At 38.3% G+C, this 19,315-nt stretch overlaps 1 protein-coding gene across 1 annotated transcript in view; it reads left to right on the top strand.

Moving 5' to 3' along the window:
- Positions 1-17,022: 17,022 nt before the first annotated feature.
- ZNF638 (zinc finger protein 638) overlaps positions 17,023-19,315 on the top strand; it is a 69,466-nt gene continuing 67,173 nt past the window's right edge. The window contains exon 1 of the mRNA XM_079720609.1: positions 17,023-18,351. Coding sequence (XP_079576735.1) covers positions 17,038-18,351 — 1,314 coding nt within the window. The 5' untranslated portion in view covers positions 17,023-17,037. The remainder of the gene's footprint in view (positions 18,352-19,315) is intronic.

The following is a 19,315-nucleotide window of genomic DNA, read 5'->3' as shown; positions in this document are numbered from 1 at the left end:
CACATAGCATCACTTGCACCACATTCTATTTATTAGAAACAATCTGCTAAGTCTGACCTACATTCAGAGGAAGTGGAATTAGGCTCCACCTTGTGAAGTGAAAAGTATCAAAGAATTTGTGGACAGGTTTAGAAACCACCTTAACAAGAAGAGGCAAACAGATTTCTGGTCACCATTGCACTAGCTTTGACAAAAACTCAGAAAAATAACAGCTTGGTTTTTTTTTTTTAATATTTATGTATTTATTTGGTTGCACCAGGTCTTAGTTGTGGCAGGAGGGCTCCTTAGTTGTGGCTTGCCAGATCCTTTGTTGCAGCATGCATGTGGGATCTAGTTCCCTGACCAGGGATCGAACCCAGGCCCCCTGCATTGGGAGCATGGAGTCTTATCCAATGTGCCACCAGGGAAGTCCCAACTGCTTGTTTTCTTGAGTTAGTTTCTAAAATTCTATATATGTTACACCTGGGTACACACCTTATAGTCTGGCATGAATGCTGCAAAATTCAAGTATCAGAACTAAGTATTCTCGATGTTTATGTTCTATTGCAGGACATGAAATATTGTGGGATTTCTCAAACTTTCATCATGGCCCTGTGTCTACTATCCCAGTCATTAGATTTGGATTCTAAAGACAGAAGGAAGGCAATGGTTGTCCCCAAATCCTATTTATTAGGACAGTTGCAATTGAGATGAAATGGTGATGAGATTCTTTATGTCATTGAAACAAAACCCCATTTATGTTAACAAATCACAGGAAACAGTTTGTGATGACTATTCTTTTTCTAATACGTTCAGGCATTGAGCTGTGGCTATGCTGAACAGGCAGAAGCTGAGCTTTAGATAGAGCTGCCCAGGACTTGTCTGGCCAATCAGAAAACAGAGTGGGTAAAAGTAGAGGATGTGGAATTGTAAAATAGAGTAATGGTGAGAAGAAGATGTGGGGTAGGATACCTTTTTTTCTGTTAAGAATATTGACATTTTTAGATGGGAATGAGAATTTCTGTAAGTGGTCCAAAAAGACTAGATGACATAAAAGCCTGGCATAAAAGCATGAATACAGTGGACTCTAAGGGTAAAAATATATTTTGCTTTGGAATGCCATGAATATTGGTGAGCATCTTTCAGTTTACAGGAGATTTCCAGGCTCACATCTTATAGGCAAGCTAATCTAGTCCCCTCCCTTATAAGAAATTGAAATCCAGTGAGATTAGTATCAGAGCAGGGACTAGAAAGGTAACTCTTTTGATTCCTAATCTAGGTTTTTATTCATTGTTCTATATTGCCATAAGGGGTTTATAAGGCTTTGCATTATCTGGTTCCTTGCTACCTCAACTTGTCCTTTCTTTACATCACTTCACCTCAGCTGAACTGGCTTTCATGTTATTCCTCAAACACACCCAACATGCTCTGGTCCCAGGGCTTTTGCACTTGATGTGTCCTCTATTGGAAAGCTCTTCTTCCAGATCTCTGTGGGACTTTCCTCCTCCCTTCCTTTATATCTCTGCTCAGCTGTCACCTCACCAGGGAGGACTTCTCTGATTACCTTATTGAAAGCATTACCCAGCCCCTGCTTCATCATTTTCCCTTACTTGCTTTATTTTCCTTTGAAGAAGTGATTACAGTTAAATGAGATCATATGGGTGGGCCCTAATGCAATATGACTGGTGTCCTTATAAGAAGAGGGAGAGACACCTGGGATGTGTAGGCATACAGAAAAGCCCACATGAGGACATGGCAAGAATGTGGCCAGCTGCCAAGGAGAGAAGGCTGAGGAGAAACCTAAACCTGTCCACACCTTGATTTGGACTTTCAGCCCCCAAAACTGTAAGAAAATAAGTTCCTGTGGTTTAAGCCACCCAGCCAGTGGTATTTTGTTATGGCAGCTCAAGCTGACTAATACAGCCTGTAAGTATTCCCTGTTCCCCTCCACTCATCTCCTCTGTCTCCTCTTACTTATGCTGTTGCAGCCTTATTAGCTTTCTTGCTGTTTCTCAAATATGCCAAACTGGCTTTCACCTCAGTGCTTTTGTGTTTTACATTTACTCTGCCTGTAATACCCTTCCTCCTGGATATCTCTACTGCTTATTCCCACACTTCATTCAGATTTCTGCTCACATGCTGCCTTCTTAGTGATGCCTTTCCTGACCATCCTATTTAAATTATAGCTTCTGTCACCTCCTGGTTCCCTATGTCCTGATCCCTATGCTTGTTTTTATCCATAGCACTTAACACCATCTGACACACTACATACTTACTTGTTTACTGTCTGTCACCCCAATCAAGGCTGTAGGTGTCATAAGGGCAGGAGTTAGCGTTGCTGTCTGGTTTGCCACTGACCCTTTGGTACCCAGAAGGGTTCCTGGCATAGAGTAGGCCCTCGAGTAATATTTGTTGGATCAGTTAATGAATGAACAAATGGTACTGGCCCATAGGTAGACAAACAGATTGGTAGGATAGACTAGAGAGTCCATAAATCCATTTTTATATACAGGAATTTAATAATTTGTGGTTGTTTTTTAAGGGGAAAGAGCATTTCAGTGAAGGGGAAAATGGTGGTTTACTTAGTATCTGGAAACTTCATGATGGATCAAATACATTTGGAAGAAAACAAAGTTAGGTTGCTACTTCATGCCACAAAAAGAATATATCTTAAATTAATTGAACATCTAACTGTAAAAACTAAAGTTATAAAATTGTAAGCAAAAATATTGAAATTTTAGAAGAATTTTTGTATAATTTCCGGGTGTATATGCTTCTGGGGGCGGGGGGTGAGATGAGCCTTCTTAGACCAGAAACAAAACAAAAACCCACACCATTTAGAAGTCATAAAGGAATAGATGACAAATTTGATTGCATTTAAATTTTATAATGGCAAAGGACACTCAGAAACAAAAAATATCAATGCGGAGAAACCAATTGCAACATATTTGACAAAGGGTTATATTCCTTATCTACCAGCACCATCTCCTGATAAAAAAAGAGACAATCAGCTCATTAGGAATACCAGCAAAGAATATTAAAGGTTTTTTTTTTTACCCATCAAGGTCATTCACCCTTTCATCAAATATACACTGATTTTCTACTGTGTGCCAGGTATCGTTCTAGGTATTAGAAATAAAGCAGTGAAGAAAACAGACAAATATCCCTAACATAGAGCTCATGTTCTAGTGGAGGGAGATAGATAAGAAATAATGAGACAAACTATATGGTATGTTAGAAGGTGATATGTGCTATAGAAATAAAGCCATGTAAGGGGGCAACATAAAGGAAATGAATCTAAGAAGTTAGTTTGCCCAGCTCTAGGGAAATGAATTAGAAAACCCAGATGAAATGGATGCTTTTCTGGGAGAATGTAAATTATAGGAATGATTATGGAGGAGAGAGAAAAATTGTAATCAAATTATGTATCATAAAATATCTAGAGAAAGTTGTTCAAGAGCAGCCCCTAGAAAAAGCACTAGAAGAGATATTTCAAAGATGAATTCTACCAAACTTAGAAAGCAGACAGGTCCATTGATTTTTAAACTACGTCACTTTAGAAAAAGAAGTGAGGTTGTGAAGAAATGGTCATTCTTTTACATATTTAGTGACAGTGGGAATTTGTATAAGCTTTTTGGAAAGTATTCTGTCAATATCTAGTAAAATTAAGTATCTATCTATCTATCCATGTCCTTTAATCTAGCTGTCTCACTTGCCTTTGGAAATAAAAATATTAGTTGGTAAGGCTGTTTGTATAAAACAATGTAAGTATCAAAAAGACTGAAAACAACTTTATAGTGTTCAGCAGGTTGAATAATTGATGATAGAGTCATACTGTGAATCTTACGCAACTATTAAAAAAAGAGGATTTATAGGGTTTACTTGGAGAAATGTCAGTAATCAGGAAAGTAAATAGCAGGCCAATGTGTAAATCTTTGGAAAAAAAAGAATGAAGAACATTTCCCATTACATGCAATTAACACGTTTGGGTATGTTTGTATGAATATAAAGAAATATATGGAAGGAAATAATCACACTTTAACATTGGTTACTTGGAGTTTGGGGAGAGCTTCTTGGCTTTTTCTTTGTTGTTTTTGGCTTGTTGCCTCTATCAGGACTTTAAGTTTGAAAAGAAAATCCGGTAAGATATATTTTACAAAAGACTTTTCTTTCAGCCTTTTCTATGCTTAATGTGAATAAAAGAAATGCATCTACTCAGGTACTAGCAGTTGCTCGTAGGTGATGTGAATTGCATGGTATCCAAGGGGTAGAACTTGTGAATTCTACCAGATTTTGCCCAATGATTGAATTTTTTTGTTGGTGTAGTAGAGGTACTTTGAGACGTTACTCAAAGTCTCTCAACTCAAGGTTTTTAATCGGTAAAATAAAGGTAAAAAATATCTACCACATTAGGTAGGTATTTTTATTATGAAACGACCCAAAGGATTTTCCAGTTGTTAAGCTTTTAGCTCAGTTAGCTTTAATTGAATTCAAATTTCCTGACGTTTTCAGTGGCTTTGATATACCTCGCATCATTGCAAATTTATATCTATTGATTTGATATTGAAATATGAAGTATTTCTATATCTATGTTTAGAGGATAAAGGCAGGTGAAATTTTTTTTTTTTTTTTTTTTTTTGCGGTACGCGGGCCTCTCACTGTTGTGGCCTCTCCCGTTGCGGAGCACAGGCTCCGGACGCGCAGGCTCAGCGGCCATGGCTCACGGGCCCAGCTGCTCCACGGCATGTGGGATCTTCCCGGCCTGGGGCACGAACCCGTGTCCCCTGCATCGGCAGGTGGACTCTCAACCACTGCGCCACCAGGGAAGCCCCGGGTGAAATTTTAATCATACAAAGCATTACGATATCCAATGCCAGATGACTAGTATGTATTTTAATGTATTATTGAAGGCAAAAATGATCAGGGAAGGGCTTCCCTGGTGGCGCAGTGGTTGAGAGTCCGCCTGCCAATGCAGGGGACACGGGTTCGTGCCCCGGTCCGGGAGGATCCCGCGTGCCGCGGAGCGGCTGGGCCCGTGAGCCATGGCTGCTGAGTCTGCGCGTCCGGAGCCTGTGCTCCGCAGCGGGAGAGGCCACGGCAGTGAGAGGCCCGCGTACCGCAAAAAAAAAAAAAAAAAAAAAAAGATCAGGGAAGACTTAATGGAGGTGAGACAATGCAGGTCTCACATATGCGCATGATTTGAACAGGACAATACAGGAGAGGCACAGAACAGGCAGAGGCACTGATACCGGTGCTCGAATTTTGCCGGGGAGGCCTGGAACGCCACATGAGAGAGCGCCCCCTTCCGGAACTGAGTTCCTCCTGCCCCTTTCTCGTGCCTCCGGGCGAGCGCGGTGCCGGCGGTACGCAGGCGCCGCAAGCAGCTGAGGGCTCGCAAAGGCTCGACAGGCGCGCATGCGTGCGGCTCTTTGGAGGCGGTAGCTTTTTCGGCGTCGAGACTGGAGGCCGAGTCTAAACTGTGTGGGGCGCAAATTGGATCCGGCTGTTAGTCGGGTAGGCATAGGTAGGACGGCTGCCTTGTGGGGAGCAGGGGGCTGGAAGGCGGGAGTCCGTAGCGTGGGGGTCCTGAGCCTTTCCTTTGCAATCCGGGCCGACTATTGTATCTGTGTCGCAGCGGCTGCGCACAAAATGGCGGCGGGCTGACGGCGGGGGCGGGAGGAGGTTGGGGGACCCCCGGGATGGGAAGAGAGCTCGGCTGCCTCGCCATCGCGTCGTTTCACCGCACTGCCCCCGGAGGGCCGGGTCGGGGCCTGTGCTAGGACCCTACTTCAGGAAGAGCCGCCTGACGCCGTTTGCACTGGGCGGAGGAACGAAAACAGCCCTTTGGCAAGGCCGTGGCGGCCCCTTCCCCATCCGCGCAGGGCCTGCCGAGAGCGCACCAGGCCTGACAGCCGGAGGAAGCGGTGGTGAGGGAGCATCGCGAAGGGAGTAACCATTCCCGTCGGGCCTGGAAGAGAGGCGGTGGAGCTCGAGCTGAGCCCTTTGGCGAGCAATATTGTGCAAGAAGCGTGGAGAGAAGAGCGTGTTTGTGTTTGGGGCTGGGGAAGGGGGAGTTGGGGTGAAGAGGAAATCTACGATCTAGCGGCTTTTGCTGGTCGGGGGTTCCTCTGCCAGCCTTGTGCGGGCCTGAAAGCAAAGAGAGTGTCACCTCTGTGCGGGATACCGAGGGCTCGTGAACTGCTCTGATACTTATATCCATATTACTCAGAGGAATCCAGAATGTGGATCGTTAGTTTTGCGTGATTCCTAGCTTGGGCCCCGTTCTGTTCAAGGTGGGGGGAGAATGTGTACCACACACAAGAATCCTGGAGGACATCTGAAACAGATCTTTTGTTGTTTGGGATAACTGTGAATAAGGGAGACTTATATTATTACAAGATCTTTAGTTGAAGTAGACAACGAAGGCTGCCTCAAGCTATTTTCTCTTAATTTTAAAATTTGCTCTGAGGCAAAATTTGGGGGGAAAGTAATATTTTAATCTGGAGGAGTTCTGAAGAAAAATTTGTTAGCAGGATCCGGCGACTTCTGTTGATTCAAATTCTTATTTCTAACCAGCTTTGGAATTGTGCACAAAAATTTTTTCTTCTTTATTTGTTGTAAAGGGTTAACTCATTTTTCAAGGATGTTTGCTGGCTCAGATTTGCAATTAAAATTGATAACCTGAAAAACAGTTTACAAAAAAAGTGAGTTTAATGAAGCTTATACAGAAAAATGAACGCATAATTTACATTATTTCAACATAGCTTTAAATATTGTTGATGATTAGGTGTTCTAGACTTAGTGGGCTTATGTTGCATTCTTTTTCCATTTGACAGCATTTCATATACACTTTATATTCTCATACTCGGTAATATACAGTTAAATAATCATGTGAAATTAACATGTTAATACACAGAAATAATGCTGGGCCTTCTTGATTGTGTTGGAACCAAGTGAGGGTAAAGATAAAACAGCTGGAAGAAACCACAGAATCTCGTTCGTTTTTATTAACTAGTTTTCATGTCACACATATCTATTACCTTGAGTAGTGGTTGTATTTTAGTTTTGTAATCTCTTGTATTTTGTTATGGAGGGTGTATACAGCATATACTCAGGTTTAAAAAAAATACTTCTTACAATCAGCGATCACTTTGTACTTCATGGCTGACTTAAAATTTTTCTCTTGGGTGCTCTTAGGAAGGTGATCTCTGGAAGTTTTTTTTATGTAGTGAAAGAAAATGCGAGACAAATAGTTTAGTGGAAAGAGAATATAGGCTTTGGAATCAGAAGATCTGCCTTCGAATCCCTGTTTTCCTCTTACTGCATGAGTGAGATTTGGGGTAGGTTATTTTAGTCTTTCTGAACTTTTGTTTCCGTATCTGTAAAATGGTGATAATACTACTTCCTGCTTGGGATTATTGTGAGGATTAAGTTAGAAAAGGTATAAAAAGCCCCTAGCCTTTGGCACATAGTAGGTACTTAATAAATGTTAGCTGTTACTATGTTGCAAATTTTTAAGTGCTTAGGCAGCATCTTTTAATAGAAAATTGCAACCTGTGGATACTACCTCTTAATTAAAAAGAAGAGGCTTAAAGGAATTTAGGTTAAATTGATAGAATTTTGGAGCTGAAAGATCATATAATCTTTCATTAAAATATTTTGTTCATCTATTGATATAAACTTATCAAAATAATATTGTATCCATTTATTTATATGATTGTTATGTTCATCTTTGTATCTGTCCCAGTGCCTGGTATGTATTAGATGCTCACACGTTGAGTGAACGAACTCAGGTGGTGGTTGCCAGAGTCTGGATAAGAACACAGGCCCTTGGGAGTGCAAATCGTGCTCTTTCTACTGTGACTTAATGTATACTGGTCAAGGTTCGGAAAATATCTGTCCAAATAATTAGTAAAATGCTTTATATTCTGAGAAACAGTGCTTCCAGTATGGGTACCCAGTAATATATTTTGGGCTGTTGTGCAAGGAAACAAGTTACTGAATGTTGAAATGTGGTTTTAGAGATCCTCCAAACTGAAAGTAATTATACTTGTGGCTAAAGCCAATAAGCCCTCTTTGTATCCAACTTTACTTACTCTTTCATTGCTTCAACTTTATTTACTGTAGTCTGAAATTTGTGATTGAAATGAAAATGGAAGGAAGATAGGTATATGGAAAATAAGAGAATAATAGAAAGGAAGAAATAATGGTAGGGAAAAGGTGAGGTACAGAAATAAAACACAGCTCTTATGATCAGTGAGGATCAAGAGTAACGGGCTTTGTATTGAAAAGAGAAATGTTCAGGGAGTATAGGAGAAGGGGTTTTAATGTGCATATATTTTGATGTTTTCTTAGTGCCTACCTTGGGGTACGTACATTTTGGATTATTTTTCTACTCTTTTGAGCCCCTTAAATAACAAGTATATTTATTGTTACAGTCATTCTTAAGTTTTCATACTTTTTTCTTGCCTTATTTCCACAGTCTTCATTTTATTAATCTTGCAACTGATTTCCCTGTTGTTCTTGCTAATGAGTGAATGTTGCCAACTTTCTATTCTTTTGAATTTCTTCACTTCTTTAAAGAAAATTTTTTTTTGTTGGGGAAAATTTTAAAGATACACAAAAGCAGAGAGTATTTTATAATGATTCACCTGTCACCCAGCTTCAACAATGATAAGCTAATGGTCAGTCTTGTCTCTACCCTCCATGCTGTTATTTTTAAGCAAATCCCATAACATATCATTCATCAATTTATAGTTGAGAATTTTTCTCCAAAATATTTAGGAAAAAACATGCATATCACACCTAAAGTAATAATAGTTCCTTAATATCAGAAATTCAGTCAGTATTCAAATCTCCCCAATTGTTTCTTATACACCACACACGTGTCTGTGTGTACATGTATTAATTTAATTTCTATTTCTATTACCATATTGAAATTTTCAGAAATTACCCACGTCTTAATAAAAGGAACAAAAAACTATCTGCTTCTTAGGTTAAGCATTTTGTTTACTGTCTTAACATTTTTTGAGCATCTGTTGCATGTCACGGGGTATAATTTTAATCATTCTTCACATCAACATTCTGTGCTGTTATACTGAGTCTTGGGTTAATCAGCTTGCTGAGGCTCACACTTTTAGCAAGCAACAGGATCAGAATTAAAGCACTGAGTCCAGGGTCTAAGTTCTTAAAAAACGCTATGCTATGTTAGTGTTAAATTTTACTTATGGGAGTTACCCAATTTTGCATGAAGTCACTTGCTGGCACCCCTTGTAGCAGGGTGGATATCTTCAGATAAGTGGAAATTTCCCCAAAGATGAGATTATTATGGATTGCATAATGGGCTGACTAAGTCAATAGTTAGGGAGTGAACTGTTGCAGAAGAAGAATAGCCAAATCCAAAAATGTGCTTAGGACTGATGCTCTTTATCATTGCCAGCTTTCTGCCTGTTGCCATACTTGCTTATAGTCCCTTTTTGACCTAGTACTAAGGTGTTAGATAGCCTGGTATCGGGTCATTTACTATTTGAATGAATTAAAGTGCTGGCCGACAGGGAAATTCCCTATTTCCCTTCCCTTTATCCATCGTTTTGCGTGCTTGCATGCACACACAGGCACCCTTATTTTTTTCCTGAACTATCTTGAGAGTAAGTTGCATGTATTGTGTTCCTTTACCCTTTATTAGTTTATTAATTAGTGTAATGGTTTATTTCCTAAGAATAGGATGTTTTCTTTTGTAGTCATAGTGCCGTCATCAATCTCAGTAAATTTAATATTGATAAAATTTTTTACCATATTCTGATTTTGTCAGTTGGCCCAATAATGTTTCTTACAGCAGTTTTTTCTCCCCTCCAGTACAGGATCAGTAATTGCATTTAGTTGTCATGTTTGTTTAGTCTTCCTTGCTTTGGAATATTTCTATAGTCTTTTAATCTTTTTGTGAAATTGCCATTTTCGAAGAATACTATTTGCTTTCTTTTTTTTTAATAGAACATTTTTCATTTTGGATTTTTTTGATGTTTCCTCTTGAATAGATTCAGATTATGCATCCCTGGAGAGAAAAATCAAATTGCTTTGTTCCCCCATGGTATCAGATCTGGAGGTGCAGGAAGTCCATCTGCCCCTCATGGATAATATGATGTTTGATAACATGTTTGGTCAAAATGTTTGAGGTTTTTTCTGCCTTGAACTAATTGATCTGTGGAGAGATATTTTAAGACCATGCAAATGTCCTATTCCTCATCAAAATTTCACTCAGGATTTAACATGCACGGATGATTCTTGCCTGAACCAATCTTTACATTACTGTGATGGTTATGAAATGATTTTCCAACTTAGCATTTCCTCTACATTTACAGTGATTGATTGGTATGGTGTTATGGACTCCTGGTTTTCACAGTGGTTACTGTCCAGTTCTTTCTTGCTTTATCTTATTAGATATATATATATCTTGTTTTCCACAGTGAGAACCCTGGTTCCCAGCACTATCAAAACATTTACTTATATGCTCAATCCCATGATATATCTAAAGTAATTTAAGAATTGTTTCATCCATACCACTGCAAAAAAAAGCAAAAGACAAAACAAACTACTAAAAAGGGTAAGAATTCGTCTGTAGTTCTCAGTTTTCTCCTAGCTCCACCAAAACTGAGGATGTATAAATCAAATAGTGGGTTCACAAATTACTTGTTTTTAGTTTAGTTTTCTTTCTCCCCTTCAGTGAGTTATGGTATTCATTTGAAAAATGAATTAGTTTGCTTTCAGTTTTAGCTTTTTTCCTTCTTCCCATCCTTGATTTAATTTTTTTAAAAATTTAGTTTGTTGACATGCTTCTGAAAGTCAAAATTATATAGTAAGACATACTCCATGAAATATGTTTCCCATTTATTTCCTTTCAGTCCTGTTTTCTGTGTTATCCTACCTATATTTCTTTTTGTAACCATAAGCAGATACATGTGTTTTCTCATTTCCATTTTTTATATAAAGTAACATTATATATGCTCTTTTGTACTTTGTAAAGACTTTAAGGTGTTTGGCATTTTAAGGCATTTGGCCAGATAATTTTGGTACGCTTAATTGAAGATTTTGGAAACCCATTTTAGGCAGACGGGAACATTTTCTGGCTCATGCACTTCATGAAAGAAGTGAACAACCAAATGGCAGGAAGAGTAGGAATGCAGTTTGACTTCAAGAACAATTGGAACTGGGTAGTGAATGTCTTCAGTACTATATTTACCTCTTGGTCCTGCTTACCTATTATACTGGCTTTCCTTTTTTCAGTGTTCGTGCTTTCTCACTAAGGCAGTGAGTATGCCATCAACAGCATTTTGACAACAGAATTTTATCAGTATTCACCATTTTTTATCATTTCTAGTTTAAAAAAAAATCCCAGAAAAGATTTCTTTATTCCAAGTTGGATCTAGTGGTTTCTCTTGGACTAATGTGTTGTATTTGTTGAGGGTAGCAAAGTAATAAGCAGGACCACAAATGAACATCTCAGGGGGGCATCATTTTCTGTGGGAATACAGTGTTGTCTGTAGAGACCCATTTATGTATGCAGTATACATATTCCTGAAAAAGAAAAAAGCATCTGATTATACTCACATATCCTGTTTATCAAAAAAGTTGTTTTCCTGGAAATAATAACTATTAAATCATTGCTGTATAAGTTTGTTAATGGTGATCTGTTCCTGGTATTGTGCCTTATTAGCAAGTTGATCTTCCGTTTTCTTTCAGATCTGAAATCATGATGGTTACCAATTCTTCCAGGTAGCAGTGAAGTTTGATGATGCCCTTCATGATAAAAACAATGTTGCAGTTTTCTGCTTACTTTTTTCTTTCTGTTTCTTTGACAGTTTCGTTGAGGTGTACCACGTTTTGGCATTTTTAACATCCAGCATGGTACTCATGGCACCTTCAGAATTATGACTTGTGTACCTTTCGTGAGACATGAGGGGACAAAACTAAAGGTAGAAAAGAGTTGGCTGAGTGGGTCTACCTATATACTAGAGGAGATTAGAAGATTGAGTACCAGTCAAACTGAGAAAAGCACGGAATGACGTGTACTCTTGTATCAACTGGCCAGTGTAATACTTGCATTCTTAGGTGTGAAAGTAGATTTTATATATTTTGAGACAAACAGTTGCTCTAACACAGGGTATCAAATGAAGTATGTGGGTATATACCTAGAAAATAATGTTAATTGTAGTTTTCCCTTCATGGTAAGATTTCTTATAGAAGACTTTTTTAATTCTTTCCTGCTTGTCAAGAGGATGATTTTTCTTCTTTTCTTTCTTTTGGAGGAGGGTGTTAATGAACATGTATTGTCTTTTTTAATAATTAGAAAAAACAAAGCTATAAAATTTAAATTTTATATATCTAGAATACAGCATGGTAAGAACACCGAGAGGAGTCACAGGTTCTGCTTGTGACCTTGCCACTTAGTTCTAAGGCTTTACTTAACCTGTAAACTTGGATTCACTTGCTCACTGGGTTGTTGCAAGGCTCAGATGAGATAACGGATATCAAATTGCTTTTTAAACAGTGAAGTTCTATAAAGTTCAAGTATGGGGTTTGATAAGTCTTTTCATTATGAATCTAATGGAGCCATTATGATCTGGCTGACTAATTTTTGATGATGCTTTTATATTTTTAGATTTCAGATTTCTTTATGAATATCTGTAAAGAAAATTAAGGATTCCCTTCTATCTGAAAGACTGTATCAAAATAGCAGATAGTGGACATCTCAGAAATATGTTATGGGATATCACGGCGATTTTAAAAAAATCTGTTAAGCCATTTCTTCATGTCTGCCTCAAGAACTCAGTTTCTACTAGATGCTTCTAAAAGAATTTTTATGGTTGACATTTTATTGAATATTTCATTTCTTTTCAGAGTGGCATATTTTAGTTCTTGATAGGACATAGAAAAGAGTTTTTAACTGCTACTTGTCAAAATAATAATCCTTCAGGAGTTCAGAATGTTTTGTGACCATTAAATATCCTGTTTTTGAAAACCATTAAATTTAGGAAAATAAAATGTTGATTGAAAATAGCAAATAGCGTAGTTCACACAGTAACGTTTGGTGTACCCTCATCCCCGTCCCACCCATGTACGTATGCACATGCACAAAACTAGAAGAAATTACATCAAAATATTAGTTCAGTGTTGGTAATGGTTTTCCTGATAAGCATTTCATTTACTACTTTTTATTGTTTTCTTTAACAAACATCTGTTATATCATCAGGAATAAAAATTTATTTTAAAGGGTAAGTATTATTTAATTGCAGTTGTGTTCAGAGGAGTTAATAATTAAGAACTCAGATCTCAACTCAGATTTTTCTAAGTTAGTTTAATGATTTGATGTGTTGGCTCTCTGTAAATTCCATTAGGTGAATGAACCTCTTTATGGCCAGAACTCCTAGAGTTAAGAAGGCTTTATAATTGTTGTCTTTATTTGTTCAGTTGTTTTCCAGGTGTTAATGCCAAATTTACCCTTGTCTTCCTGGTTCTTGTTTCCTATCACATTGTTTTTAGGTTATATCAGTTTCATTCTCCAAAGACTGAGGGTTTATTTTCTTTGGTGTGGCATAACCTAATTCTTAATCAGGGGTTTCATATCAAGAGTCCTTTGCTTGTTTTGCTTAATTTTACTTTTTTCATCTCACAAATAGTTTTTTTTCCACACAGAGAAAGAGTGAAATATGAAACTGTTTAATAATAACTAGTAAGTCAGTTGAGTCAGGTGGGAAGGAATGATGTAGGGGAAAATGAACTAAAATGAGATTTTTAAATCTGCATGTTATTTATACATTGCCTGTTAATCATAGCAAATTAGCTCATTTTGGCTTTTTTTTTTTTTTTTTTTCGGTACGTGGGCCTCTCACTGTTGTGGCCTCTCCCGTTGCGGAGCACAGGCTCCGGACGCGCAGGCTCAGCGGCCATGGCTCACGGGCCCAGCCGCTCCGCGGCATGTGGGATCCTCCCAGACCGGGGCATGAACCCGTGTCCCCTGCATCGGCAGGCGGACTCTCAACCACTGCACCACAAGGGAAGCCCTCATTTTGGCTTTTGTTAGACTTTGGTGTGATAATATTAGATTAGATTGAGAAGTATGAAGTTACGTTGGTTTTATACTCTCCCACCCTCCTTTTTTGTTTTGTTAAAAATGTCATACTTAATATTTAGCACTTTAATTTTTTATTTTGGTAATGTTCAAACATGTAAAAAAGTAGAGAGGAAAGGTGATAAATCCTTTTGGACCCGTCACTCAGCTTCCACAACAAATATTTTTGCCAGTTGTGCTTCATCTAACTTCTCACTCACCAAACCCCGCCCCTCACTCCCGCCGACATGCACCCTTTGTTTTCTAGATTATTTTAATGAAAATCCCAAATTCATCATTTCACTTGCTAGATACTTGAGTCAACATTTGATTCTTTAAATGCCAGTGCATCAGCAAATCTATGTGGATAACTGTAGATTTTCAGTTTATAACAGCCAAGGAAAAAGTGTTAACTTTAGACTGGAGCATACTATTGTGTAGCTGGGAAGCTTCCCTTTTTCTGATCTTTTTGCATTTTGAGTTTTTTTTTTTTTTTTTTTGAGACATTGACATTAGCAGGAATTAATTGCTTCAAAACACTTTTATAAAGCACAGCTGACTTTTTGGATTGCTTTTACTTTGGGGCTTACAGAGCACCTATTATATTGTAGTTCTTCCAGGATAGGTTTTGTGTTCAAGAGGTTTAACTCTATTCTTCTGAATCTGTTAAGATAGAAAGAGGTTGTATGTGAATAGAGATAGAAATTATTTTTATGATTTCTGCTTTTACTCATCTCTTACCCTTTTTGCCCCCCTAAATTTAGCTACCCTCTGCTTTGCAGAGGCAGAGATTAAAAGATACTGATGCTTAGGAGTGAGGTTTGTCTGCCTGAAAGACCCCTGCTCAGTGGAATGAGGGGAGGGAGAGTGAAACTAACATTTAGTGAGCAGCTCATTTGTTAGACACTGTACATATTTGTATTTCATCTTAGTCCTTAACAGTAATCCATAGAGGAAGATACTTTCCTTTTTTACAGATGAGGAAACTGATGCTCTGGAGATTAAGTAGCTTGCCCAAAATCTTAATAGTAAATGGTGAATCTGGTAGAATTCAAACCCTTCTCATCTGACATATAGAGATACATTACTAGCTTAGAAATGAATTTGAACATTGCATGTATTACTGCATTTATTAGATTAATAGCTTAATGTGTGCCATAGGAGATGATCAAAGAGATTCTTGTGGGGTGGGACTTGGAAACAATCTTGAAGATTGAGTTTGATTCAGAGACCTAGGAGTATTTTAGGTAGTGAGGTATGAATAAAGTATGGCATGTGTTGAAAGTGGTCAGGAGATTGCAAATAGACCAATTTGGCTGTAGCAAAAGTTTTTCATTAAGTATTATTGGCTAGGAAAGTGTGAAAGATTGGATTAGGTTATATACTAAGTGCCAGGTTGACAAGTTTGGACACTATCTTACGAGAAGCAGTAAAGTGGTGAAGATTTTTATGTAGAGGAGTGATAATAAAAAGTGTTTTAGGGATATTAATCAGTAACGACCGAATGAATTGGGGTGGAGGCCAGCTGTGGTATAGAGTGATGAGAGCTTGCAGTAGGGTGGTGGTGGTGGTGAAAGGAAAAAGGACAGTATATATTAGAGACATTGACAGGAATACGCAGAATTTTATGATTAGTTAGAAATGGAGAATAAAATGTTTTTGAGCCTCATTAACTAAAGGAATTGGTGTAGAGAACAGAGGGTTGAAAATGGATAGTTTTGGGAGAAAGTTCCAAAGTCAGTAAAAACAGTAGCTAAAAGTTGGCATAAGGGAGAGAGGTTCTGGCAATTTTTTTTTTCTGTCTTCATAGATAATTTTATTAAATAGTCCTGGGGTTAATGAAGAATCACATGTCTTAACTGAAACTATATTTTGTCTTGGTCCAGAATTTTATAACTTTGTCAGAAACACGCAGTTAATAAGTTTAATTAGTTTTAAAATTTTAAATCATCCTAGCAAGCTGTTTCATCTTATTACAGTGTTTTATTCAGAAGCCTTAACCTAGGCTATTCTACATTTTTAAAAATTTGATAAACACATGTTTAGTAAGACCTTGTTATCTGAAATCTTTCTTATCCCAGTTCCCTCAAAACTCTAGAAGATACTCATAAAACTCAACTCAAACATTCATGACCTCTTCCAGAAATAAATCCTTTTATGATGCTTTTTAGCATTGTTGTAATAATGAAAAATTCTATTTTGTTTTTCTTGTTAGATTGCTTGCACTTTGGCAGGAATCATGTTTTATTTGGCTTGAAAACTCCATAATGACTGTCACATTAGACAAAAAATGTTTAATAAATTGAATGATTCTGAACTCGTTCCTTTCCACTAAAATCAAAAAGAAGGGGGAAAAAGATCTATGATGATAAAGAAACAACTTCTGAGAACTTACTGACCACAGCAACTGAATGTATATTCTCACCCCATCCCCCAATGGCATGCAGGATTTGGACACTTCTAAGAAGTTTTAAAAGGAGTTGTAATTGCCGCTCAGCACCTAGGACAGCACCCAGTGCAACACAGTGTACATGAACTCTGGCTTGAGGTTTGGGGTTTGTGTTCTGGATTCGGGAAAGAAAAGAAGAGAAAGTTTTGGGGAAAGTTTAATATCCTCGTAAACACCCTAAAAGTGTATGAAATGCAGAATGGTTTCATGGCTTTGTTTCAAAATGTTTTACACTGGCTGTAGAACCCACTTCATGAAGTAGTTTGAGTTAAAATGATCTAATATTTGTGTTTTAACTTTCAGCTTTGTGTTATTCTTGGAAAATTTCGCACCACTTGTGAATTCCTTGAACCTGGGCATTGCAAACCCACTTCTGTTGGGCCCACCTCCTTTGCACTTTGCTCAGATTAAGACTCAGTTGGCGCTTCAGCAGCTGAATGCCGTTGCCTCACATAGTTCAACACCACCTTATACTTTATTAAATCAGGCTTTCTTGAAAATAGCCATGTCGAGACCCAGGTTTAATCCTCGAGGAAACTTTCCACTTCAGAGGCCACGAGCACCTAACCCTTCTGGGATGAGGCCTCCAGGACCATTTATGAGGCCTGGATCTATGGGTCTTCCAAGATTTTACCCAGCAGGGAGAGCCCGTGGGATACCACACAGATTTGCTGGCCATGAATCTTACCAGAACATGGGACCACAGAGAATGAATGTTCAGGTAACTCAACACCGAACTGATCCAAGATTGACCAAAGAAAAATTGGATTTTCATGAAGCACAACAAAAGAAGGGGAAGCCTCATGGTAGCCGGTGGGATGATGAGCCTCATATGTCTGCATCAGTGGGAGTGAAACAGAGTTCTGTAACGCAGGTTACAGAGCAGAGTCCTAAAGTACAGAGCCGCTATACAAAAGAGAGTGCCTCAAGTATCTTAGCAAGTTTTGGATTATCGAACGAAGACTTAGAAGAGCTCAGTCGCTATCCTGATGAACAACTAACTCCTGAAAATATGCCATTAATTTTGAGGGATATAAGAATGCGAAAAATGGGGCGCCGATTACCTAATTTACCTTCTCAGAGCAGAAATAAAGAAACACTTGGTAGTGAGGCAGTTGCGAGTAATGTGATTGATTATGGGCATGCAAGCAAATATGGCTACACAGAAGATCCACTTGAAGTACGTATTTACGATCCTGAAATTCCAACTGATGAGGTCAAGAATGAATTTCGGTCACAGCCAAGCATTTCTGCATCTGTTCCCACTCCAAATGTGATATGTAATTCTATGTTTCCTGTTGAAGATGTGTTTCGACAGATGGACTTCCCCAGTGAGTCCTCCAATAATCAGTCCTTTTTCCCAGTTGAGAGTGGAAGCAAGATGTCAGGCTTACACATTTCAGGAGGACAGTCAGTCCTTGAACCTGTAAAATCTGTCAGCCAATCCATTAGCCAGCCAGTTAACCAGACAATGAGTCAGTCTCTGATTCCTCCTTCTATGAACCAGCAACCGTTTTCATCGGAATTAATTTCAGCTGTAAGCCAACAAGATCGGATCCCACGTGAACCTGTCATTAACTCATCTAATGTACATGGATCGGGAGGAAGTAAAAAGAATTACCAGTCAGAGGCTGACATCCCCATTCAGTCTCCCTTTGGGATTGTGAAAGCATCATGGCTACCAAAGTTTTCACATGCTGATGCCCAGAAGATGAAGAGACTTCCAACTCCTTCTATGATGAATGATTATTATGCAGCGTCTCCAAGAATATTTCCACATTTGTGTTCTCTGTGTAACGTAGAATGTAGTCATTTGAAGGTGAGTGTTTTTAAAGATCACTGTATCATGATACTCAGCGCCCAAGTTTCCTCTAAATTCTCATGTATGCTGGTGTTAACTAGTCATTAAGGAAAAGGCAGAAATTTTGATTGCAACATCAACACTTAGTTGTAATCTTAAGTAGCCTGGCCTAAGTACTGAATTGGGTGTTAGGCTTTCTGTATTCCTGTGACTGGGCACACCACATGGGTCTGTCCATTTATTTTGAGCTTCTGAGAAGTTATCCCAGAAAATGCAACATAAAATTGATATGACGTAAACCGTACTTATAATAAGACAATGTCACATGAGTTACCTTTATCTAAATAAGAGAATCTGTTAGTATAAAAATAAAAACTTGGAATAAAACATTTGTACTGCACACTTTCAAGAGACAGTCTATCATAGCCTTGCATGTATCTATCGGTCTTGAGCTAAAGACAGTTAATGTTGACTTAAATATTTTCTGATTCTGTCTGAAATAGGATTTTTAGCATTTCATGAGAAGGAGCTTCCTAAAATAACTTAATCCATAGCAAAGTTGAGTCAAGATGAATTATTCGGACCAGCTGTGGGCTCAGAGCATAGATTATAGAATGATAGAACTTTAGAGAGAAGAGTCTTTAAAAAACAAAGAAGCCTTGGGTGTCTTCATGGTTAGTATAGTTAGAATGAAGTGTTTTACAGAGGTGCCGAAGAGTAATGTAGACTGTACTGTTTGATAGTAATCATTGGTGGATTTGAGTAGAGATTTCCAAGTATGTTTTATTTACTTACATATGTTTGGAAACCACTGTATCTTCTATTTACTAATGTGATTTGAAGATGTATATTATTCAGTACAAGTGGTCAGGAAGGAATGTAGTTCCCATGGGGAAAAGGCCCATGATTGGCCTTTGATTCAAGGCCATAGCATTGGTTGTATACTTTGAATAGGCTTAAAAGTCTTTCGGTGTTAATTCTC

This window comes from Hyperoodon ampullatus, assembly GCF_949752795.1.
Source record: "Hyperoodon ampullatus genome assembly, chromosome: 15".
Taxonomy (NCBI): domain Eukaryota; kingdom Metazoa; phylum Chordata; class Mammalia; order Artiodactyla; family Ziphiidae; genus Hyperoodon; species Hyperoodon ampullatus.
The sequence above is the reverse complement of the archived record's forward strand: the minus strand, read 5'-3'. Positions and strand labels throughout refer to the sequence as shown.